Source organism: Lynx rufus, unplaced genomic scaffold (assembly GCF_022079265.1).
Source record: "Lynx rufus isolate CCGP_SWC_20201006 ecotype Redwood Valley unplaced genomic scaffold, mLynRuf1.p SCAF_4, whole genome shotgun sequence".
In the NCBI taxonomy this organism is placed as follows: Eukaryota; Metazoa; Chordata; class Mammalia; order Carnivora; family Felidae; genus Lynx; species Lynx rufus.
The window spans coordinates 807,596-829,247 of NW_025814856.1; the positions used below are offsets into that span (position 1 = coordinate 807,596).

Sequence of the window (21,652 nt, forward strand, 5' to 3'; positions counted from 1 at the left end):
ACAGGAGTGTTGAGAACACACCTCCTTGCTTTATTCCAGATCTTAGGGAAAAGCATTCAGTCCTTCACCATGGAGTATGATATTTTCTGTGGGCTTTCTGTAGATCCCCATTATCTTTATTATCTTGTGAAGTTTCTGCTTTATTGTGCTGTGGTCTGAGAATGTGTCTACTGTCCTGAATCTTTGAAACGTGTTGAGTTTCATTGTGTGGTGTACCCTGTGGTCAAGTTTTAAAACGTTCTCTAGATCTTGGGGAGAAGCTGTGTTCTTTGTTTTTATGCTTTGGAATCTGGCTTGCCTGCTGCATCAACCTTTTTAATCATTGGCTGTCAAATTTCACATCAGGACGTTCAGATTTAACAAGTAAGAGTTGGTGCCCAGTAATGTGCATTAAAATTTTTTTAAAAAATGTTTATTTATTTTTGAGAGAAAGAGTGCTAACAGCAGATGGGCAGAGAGAGGGGGAGACACAGAATCCGAAGCACGCTCCAGGCTCTGAGCTGTCAGCACAGAGCCCAACGTGGGGCTTGAACCCACGAACCGTGAGATCATGACCCGAGCCCAAGTAGGACGCTTAACCGACTGAGCCACCCAGGCACCCCACCTCTGCTTTTTAAACAAAACTAGCCTTTAATTTTGGAATAATTTTTCACCTCCTGTGAATTTCAACCTTTAAAATTCCTTGCATCTCTCATTTTTAGTACATAATTGAATTTTGCTTTAGGATTCAAAGCAGAAAATCCATTTGTTTTTAAAGGACACACTTATGCCAATTATTGCTTTGATAAATGTTGTTGGCTTTAATTCTGATGTATTTTATGTCGTTTTTCTTATTTTTGAAGCTTTTATTTTCTGTCTTCTACTGTTGTTTTTATTGGTGGAGTGTATTTCTTTGCTGGTGTTTTTGGAGGGTGTATTTCCTGCTTCGGTTTCTTTTGGCATTTTATTTTATTACATTAAACCCTATAATGAAACCTGTAGTGATTATCAATATGAAGCAGCTTTTGTAGAATAAAAAGGTCGAGTCACAGAGTGTGTATAGTATATAAGGGCACTTTAAAATTGAAAGTCGGGAAAATGTTATATGTAGTTTGTGGATCCAAATGTATGTCATGGCAATAATACGCACTAAATTTGTGATTATGGTTTCCTCTGGGAGGACGTGGAAGGGATCTTGGGATTCTGGAGGTGATACACAGGGCGTTTCAACTCTATCTGTGATGTTTTCTATTTTATCTTATTTTATTTATCTTTTATGTTTATTTATTTTTAAGAGAGAGAGAGAGAGAGAGAGAGAGTGTGAGCGGGCAAGGGGCAGAGAGAGAGGGAGACACAGAATCCGAAGCAGGCTCCAGGCTTCGAGCGGTCAGCACAGAGCCTGACACGGGGCTCGAACCCATGAACTGTGAGATCATGACCCGAGTCGAAGTCGGATGCTCAACCCACTGAGCCACCCAGGCGCCCCTGTAAAGTATCCGATTTCTTTCTAGAAATCTGATAGGGGATGGTAAACCGATAGGATTTCATACATCTTGGCAGTAGATACATGAGTATTGAAAATGTTGCAGCATGTTCTGTATGGTTGAAATGTGGGGGGATGGGTTGAAAGTTCTCCCCTTCTCCCCCTGTTGTGGTTATCATTAGGAGATACTTCTTTGAGGAATGCAAAAACCAGCCCTCCCAACGCCTTACGAATGGATGCTTACGGTTTGGATAAAATCTCTAGTCAGAATATCATGTATCTGAAAAGTGCTACCTTTCAAACACAAAGATGCAAAGACATTGTTCTCTAAAAAACGGTCAGATCACCCCAAGATGCGCCGCTGTGGGAGCAGAGTCATGTTGAAGGAGCCCGTGGAAAGTTCAAAGTCGTCCCACAAAAAATCAGGCTGGGAAGAGGCGTTCTTTGTGCCCCATGCTGAGGCATTTTCCTCTGCTTCAGAGCCATCTTGTGAACTTCCTGTCACTGCTGTAACAAATTCCTGCACACTTAGTGACTTAACCAGTTTCTTACAACAGTTCTGGAGGTCAGAAGTCTAAAATCAAGGTGTTGGCAAGGCCGTCTTCTTTTTGGAGACCCTAAGAGAATCTCTTCCCTCACCTTTATCTGGCTTCTAGAAGCCACCCAAACCCCTTGGCCTGAGATCCCTCCGACATCCTCACAGCCAGCAGCTGGGGGTCTGACCATCTCTCTGACTCCTACCCCCTGCCTTTGTCTCCTGAGGACCTCCTGAGGACGCTGGGCTGGCTGCCTGGGAACCCAGGGTCACCCCCGCCTCAGGGCCCTTAGTCCCTTCTGCAAAGTCCCTCTTGCCATGTGCGGGGCCATGTTCACAGGTTCTGGTGATCACCACGTGTGCACCTTTATTCTCTGGCCACATCTTTCATACTTGGCTTTATGATGTGGGGTTGGAGTGGGCCGAACATGCAGGAAACCACATTTCTACTTCGCCAGCGGCTCCCCGAATACTAGAACCTTCTAACCGCAGGGTGGACGGAGGGCGCAGGAGGGGGAAGGGGTCTGCGCCTTCCTGTCCTGTCACTCTGTGCGTTTGAGAATGCCTTTGTTACCTCCACACATGAATCACATCTCCAATAACTTGACTCGCACTTCTTTCCCCTCAGGCTGCTACAGTGTTACTTTGTTCTCTGTGCAATGAATGTTTTGTGAAGAATCCCGAGATCAGCCTCATTTTTCACCTTAATGAATGAAATGACATGTCCTTTATGAGTGACGCTTACAGGGTATTTATCTGAACACACTATGGCAGGCAGACGGTGCTGGAGGTTCGTGCCAGAACCCGGTCTTAAGGCAGACTTCTAAATCTCCTGCTGATTTATTGAAATTTGGCTTTCATTATTAATCCATATTAAGCGAAAAAGTATATAATCATACTTTAAATAGCTTATGAATCCAACAAGTCATTTTTAACTCGAAGCTTTTTATGTATTAATTTTCTAAACACTGATTTTTATGACAGCGTATAAAACCTTTTTGCAAACCCCCCCAGAATTTTTTTTTTTTTTTTAATTCTGTTTGTAAATCAAGTAAGTGGTACCAAGCGTTTGGACGTCCAGACCCAGCCTAGGCACAGTTTTCTTAAGCGGGTAGGCCTTATTAGATACCTTGGGTGTTAAGCCCCCATTTATTAAGTGTTTTCAGGTCCGTCCCAAAGCCTTACAGAAGCTTTCCTGTCGTTTCAAATCAGTTAAGATAGGAACTCAATTGCCTGGGGGACATCACGCTTTTAGGCTGCGGAATTCCCTGGGGACACAACAGAAACCTGATTCGAAATACATCTTTCTGCAGCGTAAAACGCACACCTGCGGGTTTCAAAAGCTGCCCGCACTGGAGCGGGGCGCCAGGTCCCGATCCCCCGCGATCAGCGGACCTCCAGGACCGGGACGGGGCCGGAGCCACAGATGTCAAAGGTCACTCCTGAACCCCGAGACCGACCCGGCCTTCCGTGCGGTGACGTCACGGCGTAGGGTCTTTGTTCTTGAACAAAGAGTACTCGTCCACGGTCACCTCGCCTCCGGGCCTTCCGGCCCTGTCTTCTCGGTCCCGGCTCCGGGCAGGGGACGCTCCGTGGGGAAACTGAGTCAGGAGGTCAGGGCCTGCCACGCCGCGCCACCAGGAGGCTCAACTCCCGGCGCACATCCGGAGCGAGCGGGTCAGCCACGTGTGTCGGGACGGCCTGTCGCTCAGGTGCAGGGGTGTGGCCACGGAGAACCGTCCAATCAGAACGACAAGGGCGTTTCTCGAAACACAATCAGGGGCCCCGGGGGCGGTGCCTGGATAACTAGCCAATCAGGGACTTGAGTGAGGAGCACTGTCCAATCAAGGGCACCAGAGGCGGGTCTAGGAAAAGTATCCAATCAGGAGCCCTGGGAGAGGGAGGACTCCGAGCACCATCCAATCAGGGTGCGGGGGTCCGGAACACCGTCCAATCAGGCGCGGGGGCGGGCGCGCTTGCGGCCGCGTGGACGTGGCTCCGGGCAGGTCCCGGGGGCTCCTGCGCACCTGCCCGCGCGGACCCAGGTGTCCTCTCACCTGCCCGGCCCTCCGGCCCGGGGGGAAGACGTCTTCCCCGGAGAGCTCGGAGCCGGGCCCCGACATGGTGAGTGCGCGCGGCCCGGGCCGAGACCGGGAGTAGCTGGTTCCATCCGGCCGGATCCCGCTCCCTGAGGCCGCGGCCCGGGTGTCCCCGTCCCCGGGGCTCCCGACCCGAGTCTCCGCCTTCGGGCGAGGGAGGGGGGGATGTTGGGGACTCGCAGTCCTGGGTTGCCCCCCACCTCGGGGGGCGGGCGAGGAGTGTGGGGGGACCTGTCTGGGGCCCTGGGCTCGGGGTGGGGGGACCCCCTGACAGATCATTGGCCCCAGGTAACCGCTCCTGGGAGGGACGTGGCAGACAGCCGACTGGATCTGGGGTGAGGGGAGAGGCGGTTCCGGCGCCTGGGTTCCCCTGCGGGGGGCTGGTGCGGCCTCCTGCGAAGCGTCATGCCCTCCCCTCAACACCTGCAGCGGGCCCGGGGTCGGCGCCCTTTGTTCGGGGGTGCAGGGCGGGGGCCCTGCACCGCGCCTGCCTGGTTCGTCCCCCCCATCCCCACCCCGCCCCGAGAAGATGTATTCACTTACCGGAACCTCGGTGTTTTAGCAGATGTCAAACCCGTTTAGTTAATAGCGCGAAGGCGAGCATGAAATGTTTTCAAAGGAGTGGATTTCAGAAAAATAAGAAAATGTCTTACATTCCATTTGTTAAACGTTCTCTGGAAGTCCGTCCCCGTGTGTAGTAAGTTTCTCAGGTCTGTGCCTTTGGGTGATGACTGGTGGAATCCCGGGCCTCCCCGGGAAAGGCTTTCTGGGGAAAAGAGTGTCCGCGGAATAGAGAACATCTCCCTTCCCGAGGGCTGCGGAGGAACGAATACCCTTCCGCAAAGCGTGGTAGGTCAGTTGGTAAATTAGAAGGATAAACCAGTCTGTGAGATTGGTTGGCCAATCTCGTTGAGTTGGCCGCGTGGAGCATTTGTGACAGTACCGTTTCCTTTTATTGCTGATACACTTTGCTGTAATGTGCAACAAATTAGTGTCCATGGAAGGGGTAGGAATGCAAGCATCTTTGTTATTTAGAAGTCAGTCTGTCACTGTCTCATGAATTAAAGTGTTCATCATTTCTGCCTCCGCTCTTCAGGGGCTGTCCCGCCGTGAATCGAGTTTCCCCGTAGGCCTGGACCCGTTTCCCATTGATTCGGCTGTCTTCCATCATGTCGGAGTGCTGTTGCCTTAAAATCCCGAGTGTCGGCAGGCCCTGCCTTGTTATTTAGAACACTTTGCCTGTCCTTGGACATTTGTTCTTCTTGTTAGATTTGCAGAATTACTCTTTGTCTAGTCCCCCCAAGAAAACCACACTTGGGCTTGTGGGTTTAATAGAATATTACGAAGACTGTAGGTCTGTCTTGGGAGGGTTGGTATCTTAGTAACAGTGAGATCTTGTCTCTGTGCTTTCTTTCCATTTATTTCTTTTTGGGTATTAACCCTTAATGGTTTCAGATTTTTCCATTTGGCTCTTTCTATAGCTTTCATTTTACTTATTTGATACTATTGGAATTTGGTTTTCACCATGGTATGTGTTATCTTTTTTAAATGAATTTTTTACTTGCTGTTAATGAAATTTGGTTTCATATTGAATTTTTATCCTGGAATCTTGTTAAAAATCTTATTTTGTGACTGTCATTTTTGTTATGTCGGTGTCCCGTATATAGTTTTTTTTTTCAATTTTTTTTAACGTTTATTTATTTTTGAGACAGAGAGAGACAGAGCATGAACAGGGGAGGAGCAGAGAGAGAGGGAGACACAGAATCGGAAACAGGCTCCAGGCTCTGAGCGGTCAGCACAGAGCCCAACGCGGGGCTCGAACTCACGGACCGTGAGATCATGACCTGAGCCGAAGTCGGACGCTTAACCGACCGAGCCACCCAGGCGCCCCCTGTATATACAGTTTTTAAGCTTAGGCACGAAGACCAGTGTTTGTTTTCTAGTATTGACCTGTGTTTATTTTCTGGTGGTACCGGATCAGATGTCTAGTATAATGTTGATTAAATCAAGAGGGAGGTGCCAGGCATACCTGATTTGGACCCAATTGTTTTGGAAGAAACAATGAGCTTCATAATGTTTTATATGATCTTTGTTCTGTTTGGAACCTTCTTTCATTGGTTTTCCTTGACCAGGTTGGGCATGTTACCATCGTTTCCCAGTTGTAAGATTTTTTACGTATGATTGCTGAATATTATAAAATGGCTTTTGACGTCTCTTGGGAGCGTTACACGTAAATCACACGAATTGGTTTTAGCATACTCTGTTGTGTAATATAGCACTAATGCAGGAAAATGCATTTGACACAGGTTCAGTTGACAGATACCTTAAAAAAGAACCTGCCGTGCAGTGAAATTCAGCCGTAAATGTAGAACAAGCCTTCACACGAGAAGCCCCACTCGAAGTGAACTCCAGGCAGGCCCTCTCCCTCTCCAGGGGTAACGAATACATAGAAGTATATGAAGACTTGTATGTGTATATTTGTGGTTCTGCCTATAGAGTTCCGTACACGCATATTGTTATGTGTGTATGTAACATGTACATGTGTGTATGTTTTTTAGCGATTTAGGTATCCATCTGCAGTATAATCTGAAATGATTAATTTTCCTGCTCTCCTCTCCTCTGCCCTGCAGCCAGTCATTCATATGTATCTATGTCAATAGCCACACAGAGATCAATGAATGACACACAAACACACATGTCAACATATATACGTTCTTCCGAACCCGCTTGTGTGGCACATTTCCCGTAGTACGGCAACTTGATTTTCTTATTTATCATTTTCCTCCCAAGAGAATTTAAAAGCCACGTGGTTCAGAATTCTTGTTTTGTTCAGTGCTGCAGCCCCGGTGCCCGCAGGTTCTAGGACCCAAGTAACCGCGACCTGAATACAGTTCACTCCGCGAAAGAGCCAGAGGTGAGGTCCTCAGACAGAGCGGTCCTGCAGGGACACAGGACTCTGCCACGAGCAGAAGCGTGAGGGCATGAGGGCAATAGGAGAGGTTCCTGTTGCCTACTCACCTTAGTGCCCGGCAGAAGTCAGTGCATTCTTCTTACCACACTGGGAAACGGCAGTCACAACAGAGAAACCACCACACGGTGTGTGTACGAGTGCAGGCGTTGGAGGGGTTTCAGGGATGTTACCGACCGTCCTGCATTTCCTCTGCCGTGAGCCAGTTTTAATAATACCTGCTTTGCGGAGTTTTTAAGAATATCCGAGCTGATGCATACGAGGCTTTTGGCAATCTTTTGCATATACTGGGTTCTGCATGGCGCTTAAAAATTTAATTTCATAAAGGTGGTGGATTTGAGCCAGGTGTGCTGGGAGTCCCTGTCTCCATCTGCTGGGGCCGCTGTAACAAAAATGCCATAGACCAGGGGCGCCCGGGTGGCTCAGTCGGTTGAACGTCCAACTTCGGCTCGGGTCATGATCTCACGGTTTGTGAGTCTGAGCCCCGCATCGGGCTCTGTGCTGACAGCTCAGAGCCCGGAGCCTGCTTCGGATTCTGTGTCCCCCCCGGTCTCTCTCTGCCCCTCCCCAGCTTGCGTTCTGTCTCTCAAAAATAAACATTTTAACGTTTATTTATTTTTTTTGGGACAGAGAGAGACAGAGCATGAACGGGGGAGGGGCAGAGAGAGAGGGAGACACAGAATCGGAAACAGGCTCCAGGCTCTGAGCCATCAGCCCAGAGCCTGACGCGGGGCTCGAACTCACAGACCGCGAGATCGTGACCTGGCTGAAGTCGGACGCTTAACCGACTGCGCCACCCAGGCGCCCCATAAACATTTTAAAAATAAAATAAAATTGAGGCGCCTGGGTGGCTTAGCCGGTTGAGTGTCCGACTTTGGCTCGGGTCATGATCTCACGGTTTGTGAGTCCGAGCCCCGCATCGGGCTCCGTGCTGACAGCTCAGAGCCCGGAGCCTGCTTCGGATTCTGTGTCCCCCCGGTCTCTCTCTGCCCCTCCCCAGCTTGCGTTCTGTCTCTCAAAAATAAACATTTTAAAAATAAAATAAAATTGAGGCGCCTGGGTGGCTTAGTCGGTTGAGTGTCTGACTTTGGCTCAGGTCGTGATCTCACGGTTTGTGAGTCCGAGCCCCACATTGGGCTCAGTGCTGAGAGCTCAGGGCCTGGAGCCTGCTTCGGATTCTGTGTCTCCCTCTCTCTCTGCCCCTCCCCCACACATGGTGTCTTTCTTTCTAAAAAATAAATAAACATTAAAAAAATGCCACAGGGGCGCCTGGGTGGCGCAGTCGGTTAAGCGTCCGACTTCAGCCAGGTCACGATCTCGCGGTCCGGGAGTTCGAGCCCCGCGTCGGGCTCTGGGCTGATGGCTCAGAGCCTGGAGCCTGTTTCCGATTCTGTGTCTCCCTCTCTCTCTGCCCCTCCCCCGTTCATGCTCTGTCTCTCTCTGTCCCAAAAATAAATAAACGTTGAAAAAAAAAATTAAAAAAAAAAAATGCCACAGACCAGGCGCTTATAAACAATACACATTTGTCTCTCACAGTTCTGGAGACCGAGAAGTCCAAGGTCAAGGTGTCTTGATGTCAGATTTGGCAGATTTCTGGCAGAATTCGTGTCTGGTGAGGACCTTCTTCCTGGCTCACAGACAGTGGTCTCCTCACTGTGTGCTCACATGGCGGGAGGGACGAGGGAGCTCTCTCGGGCCTCTTATAAGGGCACTCACCCCACCTATGAGGGCTGAAGCCTCCTGGCCTAATCCCCTCCCCAGGGCCCCACCTCTCAATACCCTCACACTAAAGTTAGGATTGAACATGAATTTTGGAGGGCACAAAAACATTTCAGTCCGTAGCAGTCCCCAAGACCACCCTTAAGTTCAGAGGTCCATTAGGAGGACTCCCAGGACTCAGCACGTAGTTGCGCTCACGGCCCTGATTTATTACAGCGCGAGAGAATACAGCACCAGGTCAGCAGAGGGGAGATGTGCCTGGGGCCAAGTCCCGAGGACACCAGCCACAGGGTTCCAGGTGTCCCCTCTGGGGACATCATGCAGGATATGCTCAGTCCCTCCAGCAGCCCGGAGTGAGGGCACATGTAAATGGTGTCTACCAGGGAAGCTAACGAGAGACTCTGGTACCGGGTCATGGAGACACCCTATGCCTAGCACGTGCCAACATTCTAGACTCCCAGAAGGAAAGCTGGTCTTCAGCACAAGACATGACTAGCATAACAAGACATAGGGAGCCTCTCCTAACAGGGTGGTGGGAAGCCTTCCCAAATCCAAGTTCCTGTGAACCAGCCAAGGGCCAACCTTGGGAGCAGGACTCAGGCCTATTAAGTTAACACTTCTGAACAGTCCGTTCTGGGGCTCCTGGGTGGCTCAGTCGGTTGGGCATCCGACTTCAGCTCAGGCCATGATCTTACAGCTCGTGGGTTCGAGCCCCGCGTTGGGCTCTGGGCTGACAACTCGGAGCCTGGAGCCTGCTTCAGATTCTGTGTCTCCCTCTCTCTCTGCCCCTCCCCTGCTCATGCTCTGTCTCTCTCTGTCTCAAAAATAAATAAAGACATCAAAAACAAATTTTTTTGAACAGTCCGTTCCTTTGGCCCTTGGAGAAGACATCTTTACAGCAAAATTATTATCAGTGGCACCCTGTGTAGCCGAGTGAGACCAGTCTGCAGTCTTGGTTTTGGTTATGCCCTTTATGGGTCCTGACTTGTCCAGTTCAAGCAAATCCCGTTGATCATAAAGGTAAAGGTCTTAGAACATTAGGAGGCTTCATCTTCAAAATTTCTGTATTGTTTCATTTTCACCTGGCCTCAGGTGTCCGTTCTGGCATGGCACAACTCTGGCTGACTCGAGTGTCTTGCAGGGATAAGATAGTGCCCTGATGGGATATGCATTAGGCAGCCAGGTCAGCGGGTCCCCACTGTGGACTCTGGGGTTGGGGGGGCTTGCCCTGGAGTTTTCAGTGCAGCCTATTTATTGTTTTAAAAAATATTTTTATTTATTTTTGAGAGAGAGGGAGACAGGGTGTGAGTGGGGGAGGGGCAAAGAGGGAGGGAGCTAGAATATGAAGCAGGCTCCAGGCTCTGAGCTGTCAGCACAGAGCCCGGTGTGGGGCTTGAACTCACGAACCGCGAGATCATGACCGCATCCGACTTTGGCTCAGGTCATGAGTCGGACGCTTAACCGACTGAGCCACCCAGGCGCCCCAGCCTATTTTTTTAACTTTATTTATTTTGAGAGACGGAGAGAGAAGGGGCGGCGGGGGGCGGGGGGGGAGATGAATGGGGGAGGGGCAGGGGGAGACAGAATCCCAAGCAGTCCCCACACGGTCAGCACAAAGCCCAACATGGCGCTCGAACTGACGAATCACGAGATCATGACCTGAGCCGAAGTCGGACGCTTAGTCAACTCAGCCACCCGGGCGCCCTCAGTGCAGCCTATTTGAAGTAACGCAGTCTGGTCCTTGTTAGCAGGGATGCCTGCGGTGGTCACCTTCAGACACTTTTGTGACCCACAACACTAGTTCGTCCACCTCACCGGTGGGGACGGCATCTGGGGGTGGTCTGTGCGGAAAGTAACGGAAACGAACAGCTTGATTTCAGATTGTCTCATTGGAGAACAAGGCCTTCATCACCGGCAACCGCGAGTGACCCAGATGGACCACCTGGAGGTTTTCGTGGGTTAGGACCTCAGACAAGTGTCCTAAGTTTGCAGGGTTCCCGGTCAGAGTCCTGTTCCTGGAGCTTGCACCTGCTTTCAGAGCAGCCCAGCGTGCAGTGAGGCTGAAACAGCCATCGCGGACACCGCGGGCCGTTAGCTTGCAGTCAAGTTCAGGCGGTTCGCAATTCCCCAAATCACCAGGGGCCTCTTTTAGCAGCAGCAGAGCTGAGACGCTGCAGGGTCAGAACTGTGTGTTCCAAGCTGCACGTGCGGTCCCTGCTCTCATCGGAGTCCACGTGACACACTGCCGGACCGTCGTCTGTGTCTAGCGGCCATCAGAAATGGGTTTTGGTGGGGCGCCTCGGTGGTGGTTCAGTCAGTTGAGCATTTGACTTCAGTTCAGGTCATGATCTTGCAGTTTGTGGGTTCGAGCCCCGCGTCGGGGTCTGTGCTGACAGCTCAGAGCCTGGAGCTGCTTTGGATTCTGTATCTCCCTCTCTGCCCCTCCCCTGCTCACGCCCTGTCTCTCACCCTCTCAAAAATAATAAACTTTAAAAAAAAAAAAGAAAGAAAAAGAAGTAGGTTTTTGTAAGAGCTCTTCGGCAAGCTGAAAACTTGTACTTAAAATTCCCAAAGCATCTCTCCATTTAGAGATTGCCTGCTTCACTGTTTCCCTCTGGTTGTGAACCTCCGGTAGGTAAAAACTCAGTAAAAAACCTAAACTTGTTCTACCACTTAGGAGTTTAAATTCCACCCCATGCACCAGTGGCAACAAGCAAGGGGGTCGTGTCCTGTCCACACTGTTTCCCTGCACTAATTGGGATGATTCCTTTAGCATTTATTACATTACAGGCATGTGCGTCCATTTTTATCTTACTTGCAGATGCAGTAGCCACAAAACAAAACCAATTTAAGTAAAAAAACCACAAAACAACCTTTTCCCTTTTTCCTCATCACAAGCTTATTTGAAGCCGTTTGAGTTCTGTAGTGTTGCCGTAACAAGTGACCATAACTGGGTGGCTTCAGAACTCACTCTCTCAGATTCTGGAGGCTGGAAGCCCAAGATCAAGATGGCGGAGGGTTGTGCTTCTGTGTCATCCTGGTGTCTTACGGCCTCGGGCAGCCCCGGGTGTTCTTTTGTTGGTGACAGCATAATTCCAATCTCTGCACCCCATCTTCACGTGGCTGCCGTCCCTGCGTGTCTTTGACTTTGCATTGGCATTCCCCCTTCAGGATGCCACCAGCCAGATTGGATTCGGGCCCATCCTACCGACCTTGTCTTAACTGGGTTACATTTGCAAAGATCTTATTTCCAGGGAAGGTCACATTCATAGATACCAAGGGTTAGGATTTCAGCGTACCTTTTTGGGAGACAGCGTAACCCACAACGAGGCCCTCGTAGTGAGTCCGGCATTTACTGGGTAACACTACAGCTGCCAGGGACGATCCCGGCTGCCATGTGAGGGGTGGGCCGGGAGGCTGCGGCAGCCCAGCAGCAACCAGGCAGAAGGATGGGGAGAGGATCCCTGCCCCTGTTCCCTTGGTTTATCTGAAGTTCTGCTCCAGTCCTGGAAACCGGTTTAACTAATTTTTTTCTCCCAGCGCAATGCAAACTTTTCATATATTTTGCCCATCCATAGTTTACCCTTGGGAACCTGGGGGCCCTTTCTCCTCCTGCCTGGAAGAGAGAACAAAAATCAGAGACCTCACCAAAGCTGTGTTTCATTTAAGTCTTCTCGCTCAGATAGCATGGCCCAAAGCAGCAGTATACCCAGCGCGCCAGCCCCCCTGGGGATGGACCTCTGTCACCTTTACCTCTGTCAACTCTTGATTCATGACAGACTGCAGCTCAGCTGTCTCTCCACACCTTCTCTCCATACACATGGCTTCTGCTATGTTTCAGTGAGCCAGGGGTGTTCTAGCAGATTCCACTTCCGATGCCAACTCTGTCTGGTGTCCCGCAAGACCATCCTTGTGTCCTGCGAGTAGGACCCTCGTGACTTAGCATATAGTTTTACTCATGACTGTGATCTGTTACAACAAACGGAGACACAGCAGAGTTAGCACAGGGAACAGGCATGTGGGGAAAAGTGTTCTTTCCCGGTGGAGTCACACGGAGTGCGCCCAGCAGTGAGTCTTGACGCGGGAGGTACTGTCACGCAGGGAGTCTTGGTAGAGACCCAGCGCCCGGCATTTTGACTCCAGACTCCCAGAAGGAAGGCAGGTGTTGCGTATTAACGTGTCACGTGCACAGCAGTTTAGACACCATGGGTGAGATCAGTCAGGCTGGTGTGAAACCTGAAACCCAGGTTCCCAGACACCAGCCTTGCCAGGAGTTGTGTCTACGAATAAAGTTAAGGCCCCTGATGGCACGTTTCGTACACACTAGGAGTGGGGATTCACTGGAAGAAGCACTACAGATAACTAAGAACAGTGCAGCTCACTCAGGGACTGGTTGCTCCCTGTGCGCGTCACGGGGATTTTCCCATTCAGCTGCTACCCTGTTGAACAGGTAAATTCTGGCAGCAGAACTGCCGACGGAGAGTATTTTCTCCTGCTCATAGATGTCAGTGGGCCGAGGAACTTTTTAAAAGACCAGGGTTCGAGGGAGGCATGCAGCTCAGTGGGTCCTGTGCTCTCAGGGGTTGGCCTGACATGCTCACGTGCCCAGCAGGGGAGGGACAGGGGGAGGAGAGAAATTGAGAGCATGGCCTCTGGGATGATGTATGGAGGGGGGAGCTTTTACCTGCAACTTGATATGTGGGAGGGTTTCCTTTGTAGGAAGGCACTGCCTAACCCGATCTGTTTTTATCATCAAGGGCAAATTCACTGATGGGTGTTTTTGACTTCAGTTAACCCCCTGGTGGGATGGGACTCAACCTTATCCTCAGTACTCTTCCATGTTTCTGGTGGGAAGAGCTGCTTGTCACCAGATAACATTTGTCTGGTGGGGGTCCGGCGGGCAGTCGCACTGAGACTCGGGAGTGTGGGGAATGAATGGATGCAGATCTGAGTTCTCATGCCTGTTTCCTCTTCCCTGAGCTCTGACCTCTCAACAACTTTCTATCCTATTCCTGTATGACACAAATACATAAACAGTACTTCCTCAAGAGAATTTTGTCATTTAGCCAGTAGGACCTGTCTACTTAGGGCCTGGAGTTAAGATGTTGTGGTCCGTTGGCCCCTGCTGCAAGTTGGATTCCACCAAGTCTCTCAGGAAGGAAAAGTCCCCAATCCTTGAGTGTGTTCTTATTTCATAAAACCTCACCCACGTTTGACCTGGGGCTTGACATGGTGCGCAACAGGGAAGGAGCAAAAGTAGTTTGTATCACAAAGGACCGATAGGTCTTAAAATACAAATATTTGATTGATTTGGAGAGCTGTTCTGTGAATTCTCCATTGTGGTCTGAACCCTTTGGTTAAAGGAGAATGAGATTTGATGTGGTTGCAGTAAGAGTGTAAAGATAAGTTCTGTAGGGTGAGTGGTACTGTTAAACTTGTAAGGAGGATGTAAGTGTGGACAGAGTAAGAGATCTGATGATTGAGTCATAGAGTGGATGTTGGGTGACCACAGGGTCTTGTCTGAATGTCCCGTGAATTGAATTGACTTGCTCTAGAGTCTCAACTTTCCTTCTGCACATATGTTGGGTGTTTTAGGACTCAGTGGTCTTTGAGGATGTGGCTGTGGACTTTACCCTGGAGGAGTGGGCTTTGCTGGATTCTGCTCAGAGGAAGCTCTACAGAGATGTGATGCTGGAAAACTTGAAAAACCTGGCCGCAGTGGGTAAGAATGACCTCATTCCTTCACTTGGTTGTTTGGAGAACAAGCATTTCTTACACATCAAGCCTGTTTCAAGATTTTAAATGTGGAAAGGGAATGCTTATTAATTAGTAAGCCAGGGTCACAACCATCAGAGAGCTAGAATCTTATAATGTCTGCATGAGAATGAGAATCTTTGTATTAAACTGATTTTTTTTTCTTTCTATAAAGCAAGCTCCCTTTGTGTCTTCAGAAAATACCGATTTCATGGGTCATTAAGGAGCCCAATGAAGTTTATGTAATCGTATGAGAATTCAACTGCCTTCATTCAATTGCTTACTGTTTTGAGTGCTCGTACTTGTATCGGTGAAGTCCCGATACAGCTAAAGTCCTCAGTGTCATTTCAACTAACAGGTACCTTCTTCCTTTAAAACTTTTGTTCCCTTTTTGCTTTCAGATGATGAGACTCAATTGAAGGCCAATGGGTCTGTTTCTCAGCAGGATGCTTATGGGAATAAAATATCCAAGGGAAACAAATTGGCAAAGTTCACCAGAAATGAATCCTGGGCCTCTGTTTTAGGGAAAATTTGGGAAGAACTCAGCACGGAAGATCAGCCCACAAACCAGGGGAGACATCTGAGGTGAGCTGCACTCACAAGAGAAAGCAGTATTCCAGGAGAGAATCCTAGTATGTCATGAAATTTAAAAAGCAAAGAAAACAAGTCACCCACAGGAGCCTAGATCAAATTTGTTTACTCAGTGAGAATTTTTACAAAAAAAATTTCCTTAAATATGATGTTGATGTTGAGTGTTAGAAACATAATTCAGTTGGAAACAATTAGGAGGAAAAGCCCATGGTTTTTTTGGTTTGGTTTTTTTTTTAATTTTTTTTTTTAACGTTTATTTATTTTTGAGACAGAGAGAGACAGCATGAACGGGAGAGGGTCAGAGAGAGAGGGAGACACAGAATCTGAAACAGGCTCCAGGCTCTGAGCTGTCAGCACAGAGCCCGATGCAGGGCTCGAACTCATGGACCGTGAGATCATGACCTGAGGTGAAGTCGGATGCTTAACCGACTGAGCCACCCAGGCGCCCCGGAAAAGCCCATGTTTAAGAAATTGTTTTCAGGGAGCCTGGGGGGCTCAGTCCGTTGAGCACCCGCCTTTGGCTCAGGTCATGATCTCATGGTTCGTGGGTTCAAGCCCCGCATTGGGCTGTGTGCTGACATCTCAGAGCCTGGAGCCTGCTTCAGATTCTGTGTCTCCCTCTCTGCCCCTCCCTCCCTCACACTCTGTGTGTGTGTCTCTCTCTCAGAAATAAGTAAACATTAAAAAAAAAAAAAGAAACTGTTTTCATCATGCCTATGGTTCAATCTCCTCATGATATTGTTTACTCTGCTTTATCAGATAGCCTACACATTCACTGAAATTGATGAAAATGTAATCCTTTTTTTTTTTAACGTTTATTTATTTTTGAGAGACAGAGAGAGACAGAGCATGAGCAGGGGAGGAGTAGAGAGAGAGAGGGAGACACAGAATCCAAAGCAGGCTCCAGGCTCTGAGCTGTCAGCACAGAGCCCGACACGGGGCTTGAACTCACAAACCATGAGATCATGACCTGAGCCAAAGTTGGACGCCTAACCGACTGAGCCATCCACGCGCCCCTAAGAATGTAATGCTGATACTTATTAGTAAATATTAAATCATTAGTCAAACTGTTGATAACATGCTTCTTCTTCTTAACAGAAATCCTGTTGTGGAGAGACTCTCTGAAAGTAATGGTCAGTGCAGGGAAGGCTCCATTCAGATTCCAAATCTTAATCTGTATGAGAAAACTCTTTGCGGAGTTAAAGAGGATGAATGCAGTGAGTATGAGAAAGTCTTCGGGCGTCACATCGCCATGCATGCTGGACACAAAGCGTATCAGTGTCAGGAGTGTGGGCGGGCCTATACCTGTCGTGCACACCTAAGAATGCATGTGAGAACCCACAACAGAGAGAGAACCTACGCGTGTAAATTATGTGGAAAAACCTTTCCTCGTACCTCTTCCCTCAACCGGCACGTAAGGATTCACACTGCTGAGAAAACCTATGAGTGTCAGCAATGTGGGAAAGCCTTCATTGATTTCTCAAGTCTTACTAGTCATGTGAGAACTCACACTGGAGAGAAGCCATATAAGTGCAAGGAATGTGGGAAAGCCTTCAGTTATTCCTCAACTTTCCGGAGACACATGATAACGCACACTGGAGAGAAGCCCTATAAATGTAAAGAATGTGGGGAAGCCTTCAGCTACTCCTCAACTTTTCGGAGGCATATGATCTCACACACTGGGGAGACACCACATAAATGTAAGGAATGTGGAGAAGCCTTCAGCTACTCCTCAGCTTTTCGGAGGCACATGATCTCACACACTGGAGAGAAGCCCTACGAATGTAAACAGTGTGGGAAAACCTTTATTTACCTGCAGTCCTTCCGGAGACACGAAAGGATTCACACTGGAGAGAAACCCTATGAATGCAAACAGTGTGGGAAAACCTTCATTTATCCCCAGTCCTTTCGAAGACACGAAAGGACTCATGGTGGACAGAAGCCCTATGAGTGCAGCCAGTGTGGGAAAGCCTTCAGCCATCCCTCGTCCTTTCGAGGGCATATGAGAGTGCACACTGGGGAGAAACCTTATGAATGTAGTCAGTGTGGCAAAACTTTCAACTGGCCCATCTCCTTACGAAGACATATGAGGACCCACACCAGAGAGAAACCCTACGAGTGCAAACAGTGTGGGAAAGCCTTCAATTTGTCTGCTTGCTTTCGAGAACATGTGTGGATGCATCCAGGAGACAAGTCCTATCAATGCAAGCTATGCGGGAAAGCGTTCTATTGCCACATATCCTTACAGAAACACATGAGAAGGCACACCGCAGAGAAACTCTATGAATGCAAGCAGTGCGGGAAAGCTTTCAGTTGGCCTGAACTCCTGCAGCAGCACGTGAGAACACATACCGCGGAGAAACCCTACGAATGTAAGGAATGCGGGAAGGTCTTCAAATGGCCGTCATCCTTGCCGATACATATGAGAGTGCACACTGGAGAGAAACCCTATGAATGTAAGGAGTGTGGGAAGGCTTTTAGTTGTTCCTCATCCTTAAGAAGACATGTAAGGATACACACTACCGAGAGACACTACTTATGCACTGCGGGAAATTCTGCAGATGAATTCATGCCCCATGCTTCAGAAAATCCACACCAGGAGAGAAATCTGATAAAAGTTGTAAATATGGTACTGCCTTTGTGAGAACCCCATCAAAGTGGACCCATGGGGTGTGCATTTCCAGTTCTTTTACAGATAAAAACTTGGGTGCAGAATAGCTCTCCAAGTACTCTTACCTTTCATACGAAAGTTTGCAAATACTATGTTTTCCCCTACATTTCAGTAAATAAACCTATCTTTACAGTTTGTTGGACTCCTGGTGATTTGAAGTGTGTTTTTAATATGTAAGTAGTTTTAGTTTTTTACTTCTTTAAATTCTTTAAGGGGTTTTTGGAACAATGACACTTTGGTATTTCTTGGGATTTTCTTACTAGCTTGGTGTGGCAGATCCTGGGTATCACCTGTTACGTATTTTCTGCCATACTGAGAATCTATTTATTTAATTTGGCCAGAGGAGCCTTATTGCATTTGCTTTACAAATAGTTTGCAGAAATTGATAATTATGCAGAGTTCTTCAAAGCATAGTCTCATGTGAATTGTCACTTTCAACTTTTTCCCTTTGCTCCTTGCCCTTGAGTATGATTGGAAATTGGACAGTAGGCTTTTACTTGGGAGATACTTTGCAACCATGAGATATAAGATACAGAGTCTGAGGTGGTTCTTCCAGATTGTATTATGTCAATGTGGGCAGTGTTGGGAACTACATTTTCCAGAAACCCTTCCCTTTACGTTCAGATTTACCAATAGCCTAACTTGGCACGAGATTTGGAAGATGGAAGTGAAGAAGCCATTTCTGTTTGGAGCCATATTAAAGTGTGATAGATGCAAAGGAGGTTTTTCCCCTGATTTTGGCCCTGCCAATCAAGAGTATCATGCAAAAGAAATGCCATGTGCTTGCGGGGGTGTCTGGGTGGCGCAGTCAGTTAAGCGTCTGACTTCAGCCAGGTCACGATCTCGCGGTCTGTGAGTTCGAGCCCCGCGTCAGGCTCTGGGCTGATGGCAGAGCCTGGAGCCTGTTTCCGATTCTGTGTCTCCCTCTCTCTCTGCCCCTCCCCCGTTCATGCTCTGTCTCTCTCTGTCCCAAAAATAAATAAACGTTGAAAAAAAAAATTCTTAAAAAAAAAAATGCCATGTGCTTGATTCCCATTTTTCTCAGAGTTGCAGGCTTCCATGAATATCTTCCTGAGCTACGTATAAAGGATCCATTTGTGTGGTCTTGCACTCACAGTTTGGATATTCTTACAAACTCTGATGTGTCCTCTAGACCACTGTTTCAGACTCATGGTTAGTGATCTTTTCTGATACTATGATTTCACTCTTCTCTAGATCTTCACATATGTGTATAAGGTCTAATTTGTATAGTGAACGCCTTATTTTCAATACTTTTAGTGACTCCATGATCCTGATTCTGCCATAAAAGCTACAGTGTTGCTACAAAGCAAAATAACATATGGGGCTTAGTTAACCTATCACATCTTATAGTGTGCTGAGTCAATCCTTCAACGTGAGAAAAAAACACCTCCGTATACTAGATTTTGGGAGAGCCAAGTGCTGTTTCTTGCTAAGGGTTTAACTGTTATGTTTGATTATGTGTCATTAAAAACAGTATGTATTTTGTCAAGGGAAATCTTTTGTAGATATTTCCTAGAAATACACAACTTACAGTGTTTTTATATCATCTGTGCACTTACCGCATTACTTTTCTGGGGCTGCTGTAACAAAGTACCACAGTCGGGTGGCTTAGGACAACAGAAATTTTGGTCTGATGGTTCTGAAGGTAGAAGTCTAAGTTCAAAGTATTGGCCAGACCATGCTTCCTCTGAAGGTGCTAAGGAAGGGTCTGCTCCAGCCCTCTCCTAGCTTTTAGTAGTTCATTGGCTTGTGGCGATATAACTGATCTTTACTCTGCATTCTGCCCACATGCGTGTTTATCTCTTCATCTGGCGTTCTTTTTATAAGGACCACACATATCAAGTTAGGGCTCATCCTATTCCAGTATCACCTCCTCTAATTATATTGGTGGTAACTCTGTTTCTAAATAAGATCACATTCTGAGGTGCTGGGGATAGGACTTTGGTGGACAATTCAACCCGTAACTCTACCAAATGCTATACTCTTTTTCATTTACTGAGAGAACACATTAAAATATCCCATGGCAATTATGCATTCCAGATCAGCCGTAATTTTGGTAAGCATTATACATTCTAAGTCAGTATTTCCAGGTGCATACAACTTAAGACATTTTTGTCGTGTAACTTTTTTTATTGTTGCATAAGAATTTCCTATTAAACTGATTTCTTACTCATTGCTAATAAAACCTTAAATAATTGTTTTGTCAAAGCTAACTCAAACCACTGGCAACACACTGGTAGTCAATGAAAATTGGGTGCATTGAATTCAAGCAATTTGAGTGAACACATGGACAGTGGGATGTATCAGCCAGAGGGTGTTTGGAAGGATATATTTTCAGATTTTGGCTTGTGTTTGGTGATTGTAGAAGGCAGAAATAACTGAATTTAGCTAACTAAAATTGGTAGAGCAGTCATTGAGAAGGTTTTTTTTAAAAAAAATTTTTTTAATTTTAATTCCAGTTAACATAGTGCTATGTTAGTTTCAGGTCTACAATATAGTGATTCAACATTTCATACAGCACACGGTGCTCATCACAAGTACATTATCCCCATCACCTATTCAACTCATCCCCCTACTCTGTCCCTTCTGGGAACCAGCAGTTCTCCATAATTTAGAGTCTATTTCTTGATTTCTCTCTTTTTTTTTCCACTTTTGCTGGTTTTGTTTCTTAAATTCCACATATGGGTGAAACCATATGGTATTTGTCTTTCTCTGACTGATTTCACTTAGCATAATACTCCAGCTCCATCCTTGTTGCAAATGGCAAGATTCCTTCTTTTTTATGGCTGAATGATCCATTGTGTGTGTATCTTCACATCCTTATCCATTGATCTATCAGTGGACACTTGGGCTGCTTCCATATCTTGGTTATTGTAAATAATGCTTCTGTAAACATCGGGCTGCACGTATCCCTTTGAATTAGTGTGCTTACATTCTTCAAGTAAATACCCAGTAACGCGAGTGCTGGATCATAAGGTAGTTCTATTTTGAAGTTTTTGAGAAACTTCTATATTGTTTTCCACAGTGGCTGCACCAGCTTGTATTCCCAGTAACCATGCACAAGTGTTCCTTTTTCTCCACATGCTTGCCAACACTTGTTTTTTCTTGTGTTGTTGATTGTAGCAATTCTGACAGGTGTGAGATGATACCTCATTGTGATTTTGATTTGCACTTCCCTGATGATGAGTGATGATGAGCATCTTTTCATATGTCTGTTGGCCATCTGTAGGTCTTCTTTGGAGAAATGTCTGTTCATGTCTTCTGCCCATTTTTTAATTGGATTTTTTTGTTTTTTGGGTGTTTGGGTTTTATATATTCTTTATATATTTTAGATACTAATCCTTTATTGAATATGTTGCCTTTTAGTTCTTAAAACGTTTTTTTTTCTGTTTATTTTTTAGAGAGAGAGAGCCAGAGTATGAGCCAGCAAGAGGTAGAGAGAGCGAGAATACACCATCACTCTCGAACAGAGGTGCCCATTTGTTTTCAAATCCCCCAAACCTAGTCAGTGATCTTAGTTCCCTGTCTTTGTCATGTCTCACAAAAGGAATGCCTGTATATAGTCTTAGAAGTCTGTAAAACTTGATGCCATTAGGACGTCACGGCAGCCCCACCGGGCTGAGAGCACGTGCCCCATGGCCACAGCAGCCCCTATTCCCGCAGGAGCCCCTGCTCATCGCTCCCCACCTTGGCCGTGTGAACAGTCTCAAACCCTCAGTGAAGTCACTAATGGATGTTTGGTCAGGGCCCTCAGGTAGGTGCATGCACACTTCCACCTGTTGTCCCTCACTCACCTGCCCAGTGTTCTGGAATCTTCTGGTCTGAGGACTCA

General features: G+C 47.4%; 1 protein-coding gene across 1 annotated transcript; it reads left to right on the forward strand.

The window, feature by feature from the left end:
- The first annotated feature begins 4,052 nt into the window (after positions 1-4,052).
- Positions 4,053-17,915, forward strand: LOC124523937 (zinc finger protein 555-like). The gene is made up of 4 exons (XM_047095877.1): positions 4,053-4,121; positions 14,379-14,505; positions 14,939-15,122; positions 16,227-17,915. The coding sequence occupies exons 1-4, from the start codon at positions 4,119-4,121 to the stop codon at positions 17,770-17,772; spliced, it is 1,860 nt and encodes a 619-aa protein (XP_046951833.1). The 5' UTR covers positions 4,053-4,118; the 3' UTR covers positions 17,773-17,915.
- The last annotated feature ends 3,737 nt before the right edge of the window (positions 17,916-21,652 follow it).